The following is a 16034-nucleotide window of genomic DNA, read 5'->3' as shown; positions in this document are numbered from 1 at the left end:
TTCTTTTTCCAGAACAATTTCAGATTTTCAAGCCTGATACAATGAGCACATATTCTATTCTGAACTAATTCGTTCTACAACCTCGTTCGCTGTAGCATATATATATTATTTTATTATCGAATACTGTTTCAGAATATTATATTTTATTAATATTATATATTAATAATTATGTATTATATATTATTGTGAGTATTATATTCAGAATATATTTACAATATATATTTATAAAATATATATTTACGAAATATATTGACCGAATATTATTTCAGAATATATTTACGATATATAATATATTTACCGAATATTATTTCGAAATATATTTACCGAATATTATTTCAGAATATATTTACGATATATAATATATTTACCGAATATTATTTCAGAATATATTTGCGATATATAATATATTTACCGAATATTATTTCAGAATATATTTACGATATATAACATATTTACCGAATATTATTTCAGAATATATTTGCGATATATAATATATTTACCGAATATTATTTTAGAATATATTTACGATATATAACATATTTACCGAATATTATTTCAGAATATATTTACGATATATAACATATTTACCGAATATTATTTTAGAATATATTTGCGATATATAATATATTTACCGAATATTATTTCAGAATATTATTGCCGAATATTATTACCTATTATTATATAAATAGAGGAGTCATCGATTCTTCCTTTATTGTTAGCACTTTAATATATATATATAATAAGGAAAAACTGTTCGCCGATCATTCTCCTTTCTTTTCCCTTTATTTCTTTCAATTCGCTCCTTGTGCGACTTAATATCATACTATTGCCACGCAGATATTTGCTCCCCTTGATCAAATAAATACCATTATTCTTATTATTACGATCCTCGCTCTCTAAAAAATTCGCGCTACCGTGCAGCCACGTAAAAACCAACTTATCCACGATCCAACCGAGAAACGAAAACCTTTCGAAAACAGACTTGTATCACACCTACCTGATACGGGTAAGCACCTGGCCGGTAATAGCTGCCGGTGTTCAACGCCGGATAACTTTTCGTGCTGCCGCACATGGAAGCCATGATTCCCTGCGATGATTCGTCCCCGATCACGATCTTCTTCCCTCGGAAGTAGTATTCCTATGCGAAGAGCTCTCGGTCGAATCTCAGCCGGTCCGGGCCTCGATCATCGTCCAGCTCTTCCCCTCGGCGAAAATCCTCCGTTTATCCTTCGGCCTTCGGCGAGAAAAGACGATCGCGCGGAACGATCGAACCGAAGCAAAACGAACCGACTTTGTTAAAATGGCCCAAAGTAAACGGAACCGGGAACCGTCCGAACCGTTCGTTCCGGGAGCCCGTGTTCCGATAGTTCTTTTCGTGCTCGCGGGAAACCGTGAAAACTCTAACGTGAGAACCGTGATCGTCGGTTCGGTGGTGCCAGAGAAGACGACAATAACGGAAGAACGAGCAGCTCGGGGATCGAAACTCCGCCGGCAGTGTCGCGGATCCGCGGTCGCGGCGCGCCTCCGCTCGCTATTACGTTTTCATGTCGCCGGTGGCCAAGGTCACGGCTAGCAGCAGCGCTCAATATTTCAGCGGCCGGAACGGTCCCGTTAATCGCACCACCGAATATATTCATACGCGACGGGCATTCCTCGTTTCGCAGCATTTAACGCGGCTGACCCACAAAAAGACCAGTCCCAGTCGCTCTTCTCAGACCAGTTTTAAATGCTTCGGAATCGGAGCCGACCGCCGCTCCACGGTCATAGTCACTTTCCTTGCCCGATTCGCCGCTGTTGACACTTTCCGAGGGACCCTTTTCGGCCTCCTCGGGCACTCTTCGGGCTCTTCTCGGGCTCTTCGGGCTTTTTCGGGCTCTTTTAAGACTCTTCGGGCTCCTTAGGCACTTTTCAAGCTTATTTCGAACTTCTCGGGCTTTCTTCGGGCTTTTAAGGCTATCTTCGGGCTATCTTCGGGCTTTTCTAAGGCTCTTCGAGCTCTTTTAAGGCTTTTCGGGCTCTTTGGGCTCCTCTGGCTCTCTTTGGGCTCCTTAGGCACTTTTCAAGCTTTTTTCGGACTCCTCGGGCTTTCTTCGGGCACTTCGGGCTTTCTACGGCTTTCCTCGGGCTCTTTTCAGGCTCTCTTCGGGCTCTCTTCGGGCTTTCTTCAACCTTTTTTAAAGCTCTTCGGGCTCTTTTCGGGCCCTTTCCGGGCTCTTCGGGCTTCTTAAGCTTCTTTTAAGCTCCTCGGGCACTCTTCAGGCTCCTTAGGCACTTTTCAAGCTTTCTTTAGGCTCTTCGAGCTTCCTTCGGACTCTTTTTGGGCTTTTCAGGCTTCTCAGACACTCTTCAAGCTTCCTTCGTGCTCTTCGGGCTTTCTTCGAACTTTCCTCGGGCTCCGCGGGACCTCTTCGGGCTTCTCGGGCTCTCTTCAAGCTCTTTTCGAGCTTCCTCGAGCCCTCTTCGGGCTCCTCGAGCTCTCTTCGGGCTCTTTTCGGGCTCCTCGAGTCCCTCAGGCTTTGTTCGGGCTCCTCAAGCTCTCCTCAAGCTTCTCGAACTCTCTTCGAACTCTCTTTGAACTCTCTTCGAACTCTCTTCGAACTCTCAACAGGCTCCTCGGGATTCTTCCTGGATCTTTCCGGTCTCCTCTAGCTCCCCGGGCTCTCCTCTACTCACTCTGGCACTGCTCGGGCTTCTCGGGCTTCTTCTCGGGCTCTCTTCGGTCCAGGTGTCAACGTCCTCTCGCATCGGCTCTGTCAATCCCGATCCCAGTCCGTCATCTTCGGCGTGGAAGCAACGTCGATATCCGACAGAGAAACTCTTCTCGCGATTCCCGTTTCGAGACACTTTCTTCGCGCGGTTCCGAGAGATATCGTGGAAGATGCTCGCCAGCGATGACAGAGAGGCTGACGACGAGAGCGTTTCCGTTCGGTTGGCGCTCGCGGAAAACGAGAGAGAGAGAGAGAGAGAGAGAGAGAGAACACGGCTCGGCGAGAACGCGAAGCGAAGCGAGGCGAAGCGGCTCGGAGCGGAGCAGAAACCAACCGGCGACCACGTCCTTCCACCGGGACGGTTCACCACCGACTGACAGCAGGAGATCTTCACGCACCGCCGTTCTTCATCTTCATCCTTTCCGTTCGTGTTCGGGCTAACCCGACGACGCTCTTTGCCGCTCGTTCGTTCGGGTTTCTTCTGCGGCCGAGGCCCGCAGCTTTGTCGGCCGGCTTTGCTTCACGCCACTTTACTTTTTTCGCCGGCCGCGTCTCTTCCTCGTGGGAATCGCCGCGCCGCGAAACTTCGACAAAAAAAAAGAAACGCCGCTGTTGCAACGCGCCGATCGCCGGCCGCTGAAACGATAGATCGTTGTTGACCGGGAATTGTTATGAAAAATGTCGCTCGACGCGATCGCGTCCGCGCGTTTTTTAACGTCGCGGTTCGACGATCTCTCGAGCGCGCGCGCGCGATCGGAGGATTCTGGAATTTAGGTTTCGCTGGATCTTGCAACTCGGCGATGGAAACAGGCGTGCCTGTGTTATTAACGCTTGGAAGGCGGGACTCGGGTCCGTTTCGACCCGGGATATAAATATTGTTATTTGACTGAATTTTTGCCGGATTTTTCTTCAGCTTGTGAACAGAAATTAAGAATTTGGAGAGAGGAGACGCGATTATTGGGGCTCGTTTTTATAGTTGCCGATTGTCGATGATTAGTATAACGAGGCACAAGGCTCGTATAATCGTGTCTCCTCTTTCTAAATTCTAGATTTTTGTTTGCAAGCTGAAGGAAAATTAGGGAGAATTTGCTGTATCTAGTTTCTGGCGAGTAATTAATCCTTAGCAATCGATTGGTGACTCTGAGGCACTGCTAGAATTGCTAAATCACGTTCTAAGATAATTTTTATATTAACAAAGTTTAAGTTTAAAAAACTGTCAATAGTTGTACGAGTTGTACGAGTCACCGCGAGACTCGATTTCACACGCATAAAATGCACTTTGCACTCGATTGGTGACTCTGAAGCACCGTTAGAATTGCTAAATCACGTTCTAAGATCATTTTTATATTAACAAAGTTTAGGTTTAAAAGCTGTCAATAGTTGTACGAGTTGTACGAGTCATATAAAAATGGAGATATTATAAGTCAGAAAAATTATTTTTAATTTACAGTTAAAACGGCTTCGAGTGCAAAGGGTTAAAATTGTTCACAGATTCGTCGAGATTCGTATAGAGCCTAAATTAGTGTCCAGAAGTATAATTATAATTGAAAAATGTTTTCTTTCGATATTTTTCTTCGTCCCTCTGCTCTCGACCCTCGCACGTACACCCGCCCTCGGGCCGCTTCGGGCTACCTTGTCGCGACACGGCGATCCTCACGCTCCGGGAACCAATTTGTTCCGATTCCTTTGCGAACGGTCCGCGCGATGGGAATCGGCTGATTAGCCACGAAAAAATCACCTCCGATCGGTATCCGGTCGCCTCGGTTCCACCGAGAGCTTACGATTTTTCAAGTTCCGCCGCTCGGTTGCGTCGTTGTTCTAGTTCGGTAGCGAGATATTTGAGAACAAACGTGATTTTCACACAATGACACAATGCTTTCTTACAGTTTACAATACTTTGCAATTATTCGCAATGCTTCCTCATACTTCAAAATAATTCGTAATAATTCACAATGCTTCCTAATACTTCAAAATACTTTGCAATAATTCGCAATGCTCTGCAATGCTTTACAATACTTCGCAATAATTCACAATGCTTTGCAATGCTTTACAATACTTCGAAATAATTCACAATGCTTTACAGTGCTTTACAATATTTCCCAATAATTCACAATGCTTCTTAATACTTCACAATACTTCGAAATAATTCACAATGCTTCCTAATACTTCAAAATACTTCGCAATAATTTGCAATGCTTCCTAATACTTCAAAATACTCCGCAATAATTCGAAGTGCTTTGCAATGCTTTGCAATGCTCCCCAATAATTCACAATGCTTTGCAATGCTTTACAATACTTCGCAATAATTCACAATGCTTTACAGTGCTTTACAATATTTCGCAATAATTCACAATGCTTCTTAATACTTCAAAATACTTCGCAATAATTCACAATGCTTCCTAATACTTCAAAATACTTCGTAATAATTCGCAATGGTTCCTCATACTTCAAAATAATTCGTAATAATTCACAATGCTTCCTAATACTTCAAAATACTCCGCAATAATTCGAAGTGCTTTGCAATGCTTTGCAATCCTCCCCAATAATTCACAATGCTTTGCAATGCTTTACAATACTTCGCAATAATTCACAATGCTTTACAGTGCTTTGCAATATTTCGCAATAATTCACAATGCTTCTTAATACTTCAAAATACTCCGCAATAATTCATAATGCTTCTTAATACTTCACAATACTTCGCAATAATTCGCAATGCTTCCTAATACTTCAAAATACTCCGCAATAATTCGAAATGCTTTGCAATGCTTTACAATACTTCGCAATTATTCACAATGCTTTCTAATACTCCACAATACTTCGCAATAATTCACAATGCTTTCTAATACTCCACAATACTTCGCAATAATTCACAATGCTTTCTAATAGTTTACAATGCTTCGTAATTATCCATAATGCTTCCTATACTTCAAAATACTCCGCAATAATTCACAATGCTTCCTAATACTTCAAAATACTCCGCAACAATTCGCAATGCTTTCTAATACTTCAAAATACTCCGCAATAATTCGAAATGCTTTGCAATGCTTTGCAATCCTCCCCAATAATTCACAATGCTTTGCAATGCTTTACAATACTTCGAAATAATTCACAATGCTTTACAGTGCTTTACAATATTTCGCAATAATTCACAATGCTTCTTAATACTTCAAAATACTCCGCAATAATTCATAATGCTTCTTAATACTTCACAATACTTCGCAATAATTCGCAATGCTTCCTAATACTTCAAAATACTCCGCAATAATTCGAAATGCTTTGCAATGCTTTACAATCCTCCGCAATAATTCACAATGTTTTGCAATACTTTACAATACTTCGCAATTATTCACAATGCTTTCTAATACTCCACAATACTTCGCAATAATTCACAATGCTTTCTAATAGTTTACAATGCTTCGTAATAATTTGCAATGCTTCCTCATACTTCAAAATAATTCGTAATAATTCACAATGCTTCCTAATACTTCAAAATACTCCGCAATAATTCGAAGTGCTTTGCAATGCTTTGCAATCCTCCCCAATAATTCACAATGCTTTGCAATGCTTTACAATCCTCCGCAATAATTCACAATGTTTTGCAATACTTTACAATACTTCGCAATTATTCACAATGCTTTCTAATACTCCACAATACTTCGCAATAATTCACAATGCTTTCTAATAGTTTACAATGCTTCGTAATAATTTGCAATGCTTCCTCATACTTCAAAATAATTCGTAATAATTCACAATGCTTCCTAATACTTCAAAATACTCCGCAATAATTCGAAGTGCTTTGCAATGCTTTGCAATCCTCCCCAATAATTCACAATGCTTTGCAATGCTTTACAATACTTCGCAATAATTCACAATGCTTTACAGTGCTTTGCAATATTTCGCAATAATTTACAATGCTTCTTAATACTTCAAAATACTCCGCAATAATTCATAATGCTTCTTAATACTTCACAATACTTCGCAATAATTCGCAATGCTTCCTAATACTTCAAAATACTCCGCAATAATTCGAAATGCTTTGCAATGCTTTACAATACTTCGCAATTATTCACAATGCTTTCTAATACTCCACAATACTTCGCAATAATTCACAATGCTTTCTAATACTCCACAATACTTCGCAATAATTCACAATGCTTTCTAATAGTTTACAATGCTTCGTAATTATCCATAATGCTTCCTATACTTCAAAATACTCCGCAATAATTCACAATGCTTCCTAATACTTCAAAATACTCCGCAACAATTCGCAATGCTTTCTAATACTTCAAAATACTCCGCAATAATTCGAAATGCTTTGCAATGCTTTACAATCCTCCACAATAATTCACAATGCTTTGCAATGCTTTACAATAATTCGCAATAATTCACAATGCTTTCTAATGGTTTGCAATACTTCGCAATTATTCACAATGCTTCCTAATACTCCACAATACTTCGCAATAATTCGCAATGCTTCCTAATACTTCAAAATACTCCGCGATAATTCGAAATGCTTTGCAATACTTTACAATCCTCCGCAATAATTCTCAATACTTTACAACGCTTTACAACACATCGCAATAATTCACAATGCTTCCTAATGCTTCAAAATACTCCGCAATAATTCGCGATACAGTCTAATACTTCATAATACTTTGTAATACTTTTGGCAATAATTCGCAGTATTCTACAATGCTTCACAATTTCGATCTCTCGAGCGCGCCGGCAAAGTTCGTTCGCGAACCTTGCGACACCCGGTACAAAGATCCTGCGATTGAAAGGAATACAGGAACGATGCGACAGAATTGGCCCCACCGATTAAAGCGCAACGAGGAATCGATGGTGTGCAGTTGCAGTCCGCGTCGCAGCGAAGGATAACGCGGCGTGCCGCGTGCCGCTCCCACCGGAGACTTCGACGCGTGAGTAAGACGCGGGAGCTCGGTGATTTCAAGGCGCGCGACCCGCACAAGCGCGATCCTGAGAGAGTTCGATCCGTTACGTTCCTGGATTAGAAATTCCAATTGGATCGCGCGGATACGTTTGCGCGGCGCGCTTATGCAATCGATGTTTACATCGGTGAAATTATGATTTTGTCAGCGACGTATCGCAACGGCGCCAGTGTCTCTCATCGATTCCCGAAGAAACTCGAATTTGGACGAAGAAGAATGTTTGCATTTATTTTATCGATCGTTCCATCGAGTTACAAATCAATTAATGTGACTTTTGGACCGCGGATTTTTATGCGGAATAAAAATTGTCTCCGTCGATTCTGAGGAATCGAAGGATAAATGAACGAATTAATTAAAATTAAATAAATAGAAAATAATAGGAAATTTAAGAAATGATACGATAAAGATAAATAGTAAAATCATTAAATAAATAGAAAATTTATTCTATAATTAATAATTAATGAATGTATATTAATATAAGGATAAATTAATTAATTAATTAATTAAAATTAAATAAATGGAAAATAATAGAGAATTTAAGAAATGATACAATAAATATAAATAGTAAAATCATTAAATAAATAGAAAATTTATTCTATAATTAATAATTAATTAATGTATATTAATATAAGGATAAATTAATTAATTAATTAATTAAAATTAAATAAATGGAAAATAATAGAAAATTTAAGAAATGATACAATAAATATAAATAGTAAAATCATTAAATAAATAGAAAATTTATTCTATAATTAATAATTAATGAATGTATATTAATATAAGGATAAATTAATTAATTAATTAATTAAAATTAAATAAATGGAAAATAATAGAAAATTTAAGAAATGATACGATAAAAAGATAAATGGTAAAATCTTTAAATAAATAGAAAATTTAAGAAATGATACAATAAATATAAATAGTAAAATCATTAAATAAATAGAAAATTTATTCTATAATTAATACTTAATTAATATATACATATTAATATAAGGATAAATAAATAAATTAATTAATTAAAATTAAATAAATAGAAAACAATAGAACATGTAAGAAATGAGACGATAAGGTTAAATAGAAAAATTATTAAATAAATAGAAAATTTTTTCTTTCGAAATCGTTCGAGAGAATGGATTATTCATGACATATTACTTTAAATTGTGACTACTTAATTTTGTGAGAAATGCGTCAAGTTAGAAACAGCGACGCTGCAAATAACAGTTTTATAAAATAAATTACGGTAACGGTGAAGAATCATTTGCTATGATAAAAGAGATACATCTACGAGGAATATTATTATTATTATTATTATCATTATCGATAATATCTTTACATCAGCCTCGCCGCCGTGAAATATGATTTCACAATTTCCTAATTAACTTAATGTTTACAAAAAATTACAAATCGAACAGAAACAACGAATAATCTACGTAACCGGAATAAGTTCGATTACAAATTGCAAACCGCAAACAAACTAATTTGCCAGCGATCCCCATTTTAACCGTTCTCCTACGTAATTAATTCCATAATCTGTTACAAGATCGAAGAATAACTCGTTAAATCGGCGCACAGTTTTATCGAGAGTCCGATGAAGTTTCCCATCCCAACGTTTTCCTCTTAAAAACCATCGCGTTCCGACGTTTCTTCTGCTAATTCGCTAAATTACGGTTGCGCCGTTGCACGTTAACGGCGGCGACCGACGACTGGTTTCGTTAATGAAATGCAAGAGCTAACTGTAACCGGCCGGGATCACTGCCAGATATCCAGGAGATCGTCTTCATTGTATTATCGGCGCGCGATCAGGCTTGTTGTGTAGGTTACTATGCTCGCAGCCGCGCGCGGGGTGCTCGTTAAAAGCTCCGCGAACCGTTCTAATCATTATCCGTTGCCCCGGTAATCCGCCGCGCTTCGCATTAATGCCGCTTATTATTCGACCCTTTAATGGAAACGGATCGCCGCCCCGGCGACGAGAGCCGGCTATTGTTGTTTCCCCGTTGTTTAACGGTGCCGCCGGATTTCCAGCCGCGAAATTTCCCATGGCTGGACAATCCGTCCCGCGGACGTTGACGCCTCTTCCAGGCGGCCTCTGATTCCTACCTGCTTAGGAATTAGGCTCGCATCTAGGGTAAGTGCAGGTATTATCGCGTTTTCTCAACGAGGGCGAACTTTGACAGAGATAATAAGACCTTTCTTCTTTTTTTCTTTTAGACACATGTTAGATTTCATGTTACGAACGTGAAATAGAATTATATTTATATGTTTTATTTGAATGTACAATAGTTAGAAGTTTTATTTGAATGGTTAGAAATTGAAACCTTGACATGTGACCTTGACATAACCTTGACACAACCTTGACATAACCTCGACATTTGATTTGAATTTTCGGTAATTAGAGATTTTATTTGTATGTTCAGCGATTATAAATTTTATTAGAATGTTCAATGATTGTACGTTTTATTTAAATATTCAGTAATTGTACGTTTTATTTGAATATTCAGTAATTGTATATTTTATTTGAATATTCAGTAATTGTACATTTTATTTGAATGTTCAGTAATTATACATTTTATTTGAACATTCAATAATTGTGCATTTTATTTGAATATTCAGTAATTACAAATTTTATTTGAATATTCAATAATTACAAATTTTATTTGAATATTCAATAATTGTACATTTTATTTGAATGTTCAGTAATTATACATTTTATTTGAATATTCAATAATTGTGCATTTTATTTGAATATTCAGTAATTGTACATTTTATTTGTATATTCAATAATTGTACGTTTTACTTGAATATTCAATAATTGTGCATTTTATTTGAATATTCAGTAATTACAAATTTTATTTGAATATTCAATAATTACAAATTTTATTTGAATATTCAATAATTGTACATTTTATTTGAATGTTCAGTAATTATACATTTTATTTGAATATTCAATAATTGTGCATTTTATTTGAATATTCAGTAATTGTACATTTTATTTGTATATTCAATAATTGTACGTTTTACTTGAATATTCAATAATTGTGCATTTTATTTGAATATTCAGTAATTGTGCATTTTATTTGAATATTCAACAATTACAAATTTTATTCGATTATTCAATAATTACAAATTTTATTCAAATATTCAACAATTACAAATTTTATTTGAATATTCAATAATTGTACATTTTATTTGAATGTTCAGTAATTATACATTTTATTTGAATATTCAATAATTGTGCATTTTATTTGAATATTCAGTAATTGTACATTTTATTTGTATATTCAATAATTGTACGTTTTACTTGAATATTCAATAATTGTGCATTTTATTTGAATATTCAGTAATTACAAATTTTATTTGAATATTCAATAATTACAAATTTTATTTGAATATTCAATAATTGTACATTTTATTTGAATGTTCAGTAATTATACATTTTATTTGAATATTCAATAATTGTGCATTTTATTTGAATATTCAGTAATTGTACATTTTATTTGTATATTCAATAATTGTACGTTTTACTTGAATATTCAATAATTGTGCATTTTATTTGAATATTCAGTAATTGTGCATTTTATTTGAATATTCAACAATTACAAATTTTATTCGAATATTCAATAATTACAAATTTTATTCAAATATTCAACAATTACAAATTTTATTTGAATATTCAACGCTTACAAATTTTATTCAAATATTCGACAATTACAAATTTTATTTGAACATTCAACAATTACAAATTCTATTCTAATGTTCAATAATCGTAAATTTTATTCAAACATTCAATAATTGCAAGTATTATTCGAATGTGTTCAATAATTGTACATTTTATTGGAACGTCCAATAATCGTAAATTTCATTCGAGTCGATAAAGTTCAAATTACCGCAGCATTTAGGACATCCGCAAGTAATACCCGCAATCACCCTGCGGGTAATTAACGTGAATCGTATTCGCGAAGCCGCGCTCTGCCCGGCGTCGCCCCCGCCGCCATCTTGCCGTCGAGATAAACGGTTCTCCGTAACGGATCTCGGAAAAATTACGCGTTTTTGCCCATCGCCGGCAAGAGTCTCCTTCGCAAATGCTCATTTCGCCGATGTCGCCTACTTCCTGCAGTCTTCTGGCGCGCCATATGCTCTCGCGAATCTATGTATGTATATGTATATATAAGTATATACATATGTCCGCGAACGAAGCGCGCGCGCGCGCGCCCGCATCGTTTAGCGGGATCTAGGACGAAAACGACCGCCTGTTGCGTGATTATTCCTGCCGGAAATAAGTCCGATGGCCGAGGAACACTTTGCTTGGACCTTCAATTAAAATCCGCAGAATCCTGGGAAATATGAGCACCTGTTATCGGGAAATTATTTCCCACGGATAAACGTGCGAGAGCTCGGCGTTGTTCGAGCTGTCTTTGTTGAATTTCGACGAATAGATCGAATTAAAAAAAATCGATCTAGCGATTAGTTTATCGTGTCGGTTCGAACAATTTATTTGTTTTAAATAATTCTGGAGGAATAAATTGCTCGAATGATTTTCACGAACTCTGTTCGAACAATTTATTCCGCTCAAGTAATTATTTGCTCGAACAAATTGTTCGAATAATGAAACTAATAAATCGTTGGATTAATTTTTACGATATCTATTCGAACAATTTATTCCGTTTAAGTGATTGTTTATTCGAATAAATGGTTCGAATAATTTTTACGATCTCTGTTCGAGCAATTTATTCCGTTTAAATAATTCTTTGCAGGAATAAATCGTTCGAATAATTTTCACGATCTCTGTTCGAACAATTTATTCCATTTAAATAATTATTTCCCCCCCAAAATCGCTGGATTAATTCCTACGATCTCTGTTCGAACAATTTGTTCCGTTCAAATAATAGTTTATTCGAACAATTTGTTCAAATAATTTTCACGATCTCTGTTCGAACAATTTGTTCCGTTCAAATAATAGTTTATTCGAACAATTTGTTCAAATAATTTTCACGATCTCTGTTCGACCAATTTATTCCGTTTAAATAATTCTCTGCTCGACCAAATTGTTCGAATAATTTTCACGATCTCTGTTCGAACAATTTATTCCGTTCAAATAATTATTTCCTCGAATAAATCGTTGGATTAATTCCTACGATCTCTGTTCGAACAATTTATTCCCTTCAAATAATAGTTTATTCGAACAATTTGTTCGAATAATTTTCACGATCTCTGTTCGACCAATTTATTCCGTTTAAATAATTATTTCCTCGACCAAATTGTTCGAATAATTTTTACGATATCTATTCGAACAATTTATTCCGTTCAAATAATTATTTCCTCGAATAAATCGCTGGATTAACTTTTACGATCTCTGTTCGAACAATTTATTCCTTTTAAATAATTCTCTGCTCGACCAGATAGTTCGAATAATTTTTACGATATCTATTCGAACAATTCATTCCGTTCAAATAATTTGTTCCATTTAAATAATTCTCTGCTCGACCAAATAGTTCGAACAATTTTCCCGATCTTTATTCGAACAATGTATTCCCTTCTAATGATTGTTCATTCGACTAACAATACGATCTCCGTTCGAACAAATTATCCGAATAAATATCATCAAATTCGTCGAACAATCGCCTTGAAAGAAGGATCGTCGATCCGGCGATCGATTTCACGGTATCGTGAGATCCGTGTTAACGTAACACCGTCGGTGTACGTTCGTTACAGTTATTATTTGAAGGAAATCCGACGCTCGGGTTATTATGACCCGGGCACCGGGTCATGGCCCAGATTCGCGAGCCGTCGATTATAATTGAATAGCTGCGCGGCCGACCCTCTCCGCTCGATTAATTATCGCTTCGGCAGTGAACTTCTGTACGTAACACATGGGACGTGACATTGTAGTTACACCGGGCTCGGTTAATTGCCATTTAAAAAAGTGATCAACGCCGGCGCTCCTCTCGCCGCCGCCGTGGCCGCCGCTTTTTTTCGGCGGACGCGCGCGGCGCGCGGCGCGTGCAATCAGCGTAAATTGTTGCGGACCGAGATGACTTTTGGCCGAAATGGTAATTTCGACGCCATTGAAACGGATTATTATCGCGATTTATCGACGCCGGCCGCGGTTATCGGGCCCGCGGATTTATGGGGTGGGCCGCCGCAACCGGTCCGATATTTTTCTGCGACACCGATCGTCCTCCTCGCTCGGCCCGTAGATCGTATCGCGAATCGTTCGCGGTACAAGAGCCGCGTTGATTACACAAATTTCTTAATTACCGTGATTTCAATTAGCCCGGCGATTCACGTCGGAACAGGGCCCGCCAAGCGTTCCCAAGTCGGTTATCAATTTTCTCCGGCTAATTCGCGCCCACGCCTGTTGCAACGAAATCGATGAAAAAAATCGCGTGTGCCGATTTTACGCGAGATACGCTTGTACAGAGATGATTTGTGCGGATGATACGCGGAGACAAAGGTGAATGCGATACGCGTGCGTTTAGAATGACGACAGGAAATGATTTTTATTGGGTGCGTACGATGCTTTTATATTTTGAAGTGTTATTATTTTTTGACGACGCAAGCGAGGCAAGCAAATCGAATGTTACTTTTTAAAATAATGTCGAATATTATTTTTTTAAAATGTCGAATATTATTTTTTAACAATAACGAATATTATTTTTTAACAATGTCGAATATTATTTTTTAATAATGTCGAATATTATTTTCTAATAATGTCGAATATTATTTTTTTTAAATGTCAAATATTATTTTTTTAAAACGTCGAATATTATTTTCTAATAATGTCGAATATTATTTTTTAACGATGTCGAATATTATTTTTTAACAATGTCGAATATTATTTTTTAATAATGGCGAATATTATTTTCTAATAATGTCGAATATTATTTTTTTTAAATGTCAAATATTATTTTTTTAAAACGTCGAATATTATTTTCTAATAATGTCGAATATTATTTTTTAACGATGTCGAATATTATTTTCTAATAATGTCGAATATTATTTTTTAACAATGTCGAATATTATTTTTTAACAATGTCGAATATTATTTTTTAACAATGTCGAATATTATTTTTTTAAAACGTCGAATATTATTTTCTAATAATGTCGAATATTATTTTTTAACGATGTCGAATATTATTTTCTAATAATGTCAAATATTATTTTTTTAAAATGTCGAATATTATTTTTTAATAATGTCGAATATTATTTTTTAACGATGTCGAATATTATTTTCTAATAATGTCGAATATTATTTTTTAATAATGTCGAATATTATTTTTTAATAATGTCGAATATTATTCTTTAACAATGACGAATATTATTTTTTAATAATATCGAATATTATTTTCTGATAATGTCGAATATTATTTTCTAATAATGTCGAATAATATTTTATAATAATGTCGAATGTTATTTTTTAATATTCGCATTCGTAGGTACATTCCTATGATGATTATAAATTGTATTTGCATTTGTAGTGTTTCATAATTTCATTCGTTCGTGTTTCGTAATTTAACATTGTGTTTGTGTAATGGCAAATTCGTTATTGTATTAAAATCGTAATAATAATATCTGTATTACTTTTTATAAATTATATTTATACAATTCGCGCCGATATTACGTTGTACGAACATGAAACAGAATTATATTTATATTTTTTATTTGAATGTTCAATAATTAGAAATTTTATTTGAATTTTCGGTGATTATAAATTTTATTTGAATTTTCGGTGATCAGAAATTTTATTCGAATGTTCAATAATTTCAAATTTTGTTTGATTGTTCAGTAATATTAGTATTATTCAATAATTGTACATTTTATTTGAATATTCAATAATTTCAATTTTTTTTCGAATGTTCGATAATTACTAATTTTATATGAATGTTCAATGATTATTAATCTTATTTGAATGTTCGATGATTAGGAATTTTATTCGAATGTTCAATAATTACAAATTTTATTCGAATATTCAATAATTACAAATTTTATTCGAATATTCAATAATTACAAATTTTATTCGAATATTCGATAATTACACATTTAATTTGAAGGCTCAATAATTACCAATTTTATTTGAATGTTCAGTAATTACAAATGTTACTTCAATATTCAATAATTACAAATTTTATTCGAATATTCAATAATCATAAATTTTATTCGAATATTCGATAATTACACATTTAATTTGAAGGCTCAATAATTACCAATTTTATTCGAATGTTCAATAATTACCAATTTTATTCGAATGTTCAGTAATTACAAATGTTACTTCAATATTCAATAATTACAAATTTTATTCGAATATTCAATAATTACAAATTTTATTCGAATATTCGATAATTACACATTTAATTTGAAGGCTCAATAATTACCAATTTTA

At 35.3% G+C, this 16034-nt stretch overlaps 1 protein-coding gene across 1 annotated transcript in view; it reads right to left on the bottom strand.

The window, feature by feature from the left end:
- LOC117223567 (uncharacterized) overlaps positions 1-3095 on the bottom strand; it is an 80764-nt gene extending 77669 nt beyond the window's left edge. Inside the window, exon 1 of the mRNA XM_033475923.2 lies at positions 998-3095. Within this exon, the coding sequence (XP_033331814.2) occupies positions 998-1081 (84 nt within the window). The 5' untranslated portion in view covers positions 1082-3095. The remainder of the gene's footprint in view (positions 1-997) is intronic.
- Positions 3096-16034: the final 12939 nt, after the last annotated feature.

This window comes from Megalopta genalis, chromosome 2 (genome assembly GCF_051020955.1).
Source record: "Megalopta genalis isolate 19385.01 chromosome 2, iyMegGena1_principal, whole genome shotgun sequence".
Taxonomy (NCBI): Eukaryota; Metazoa; Arthropoda; class Insecta; order Hymenoptera; family Halictidae; genus Megalopta; species Megalopta genalis.
The sequence above is the reverse complement of the archived record's forward strand: the minus strand, read 5'-3'. Positions and strand labels throughout refer to the sequence as shown.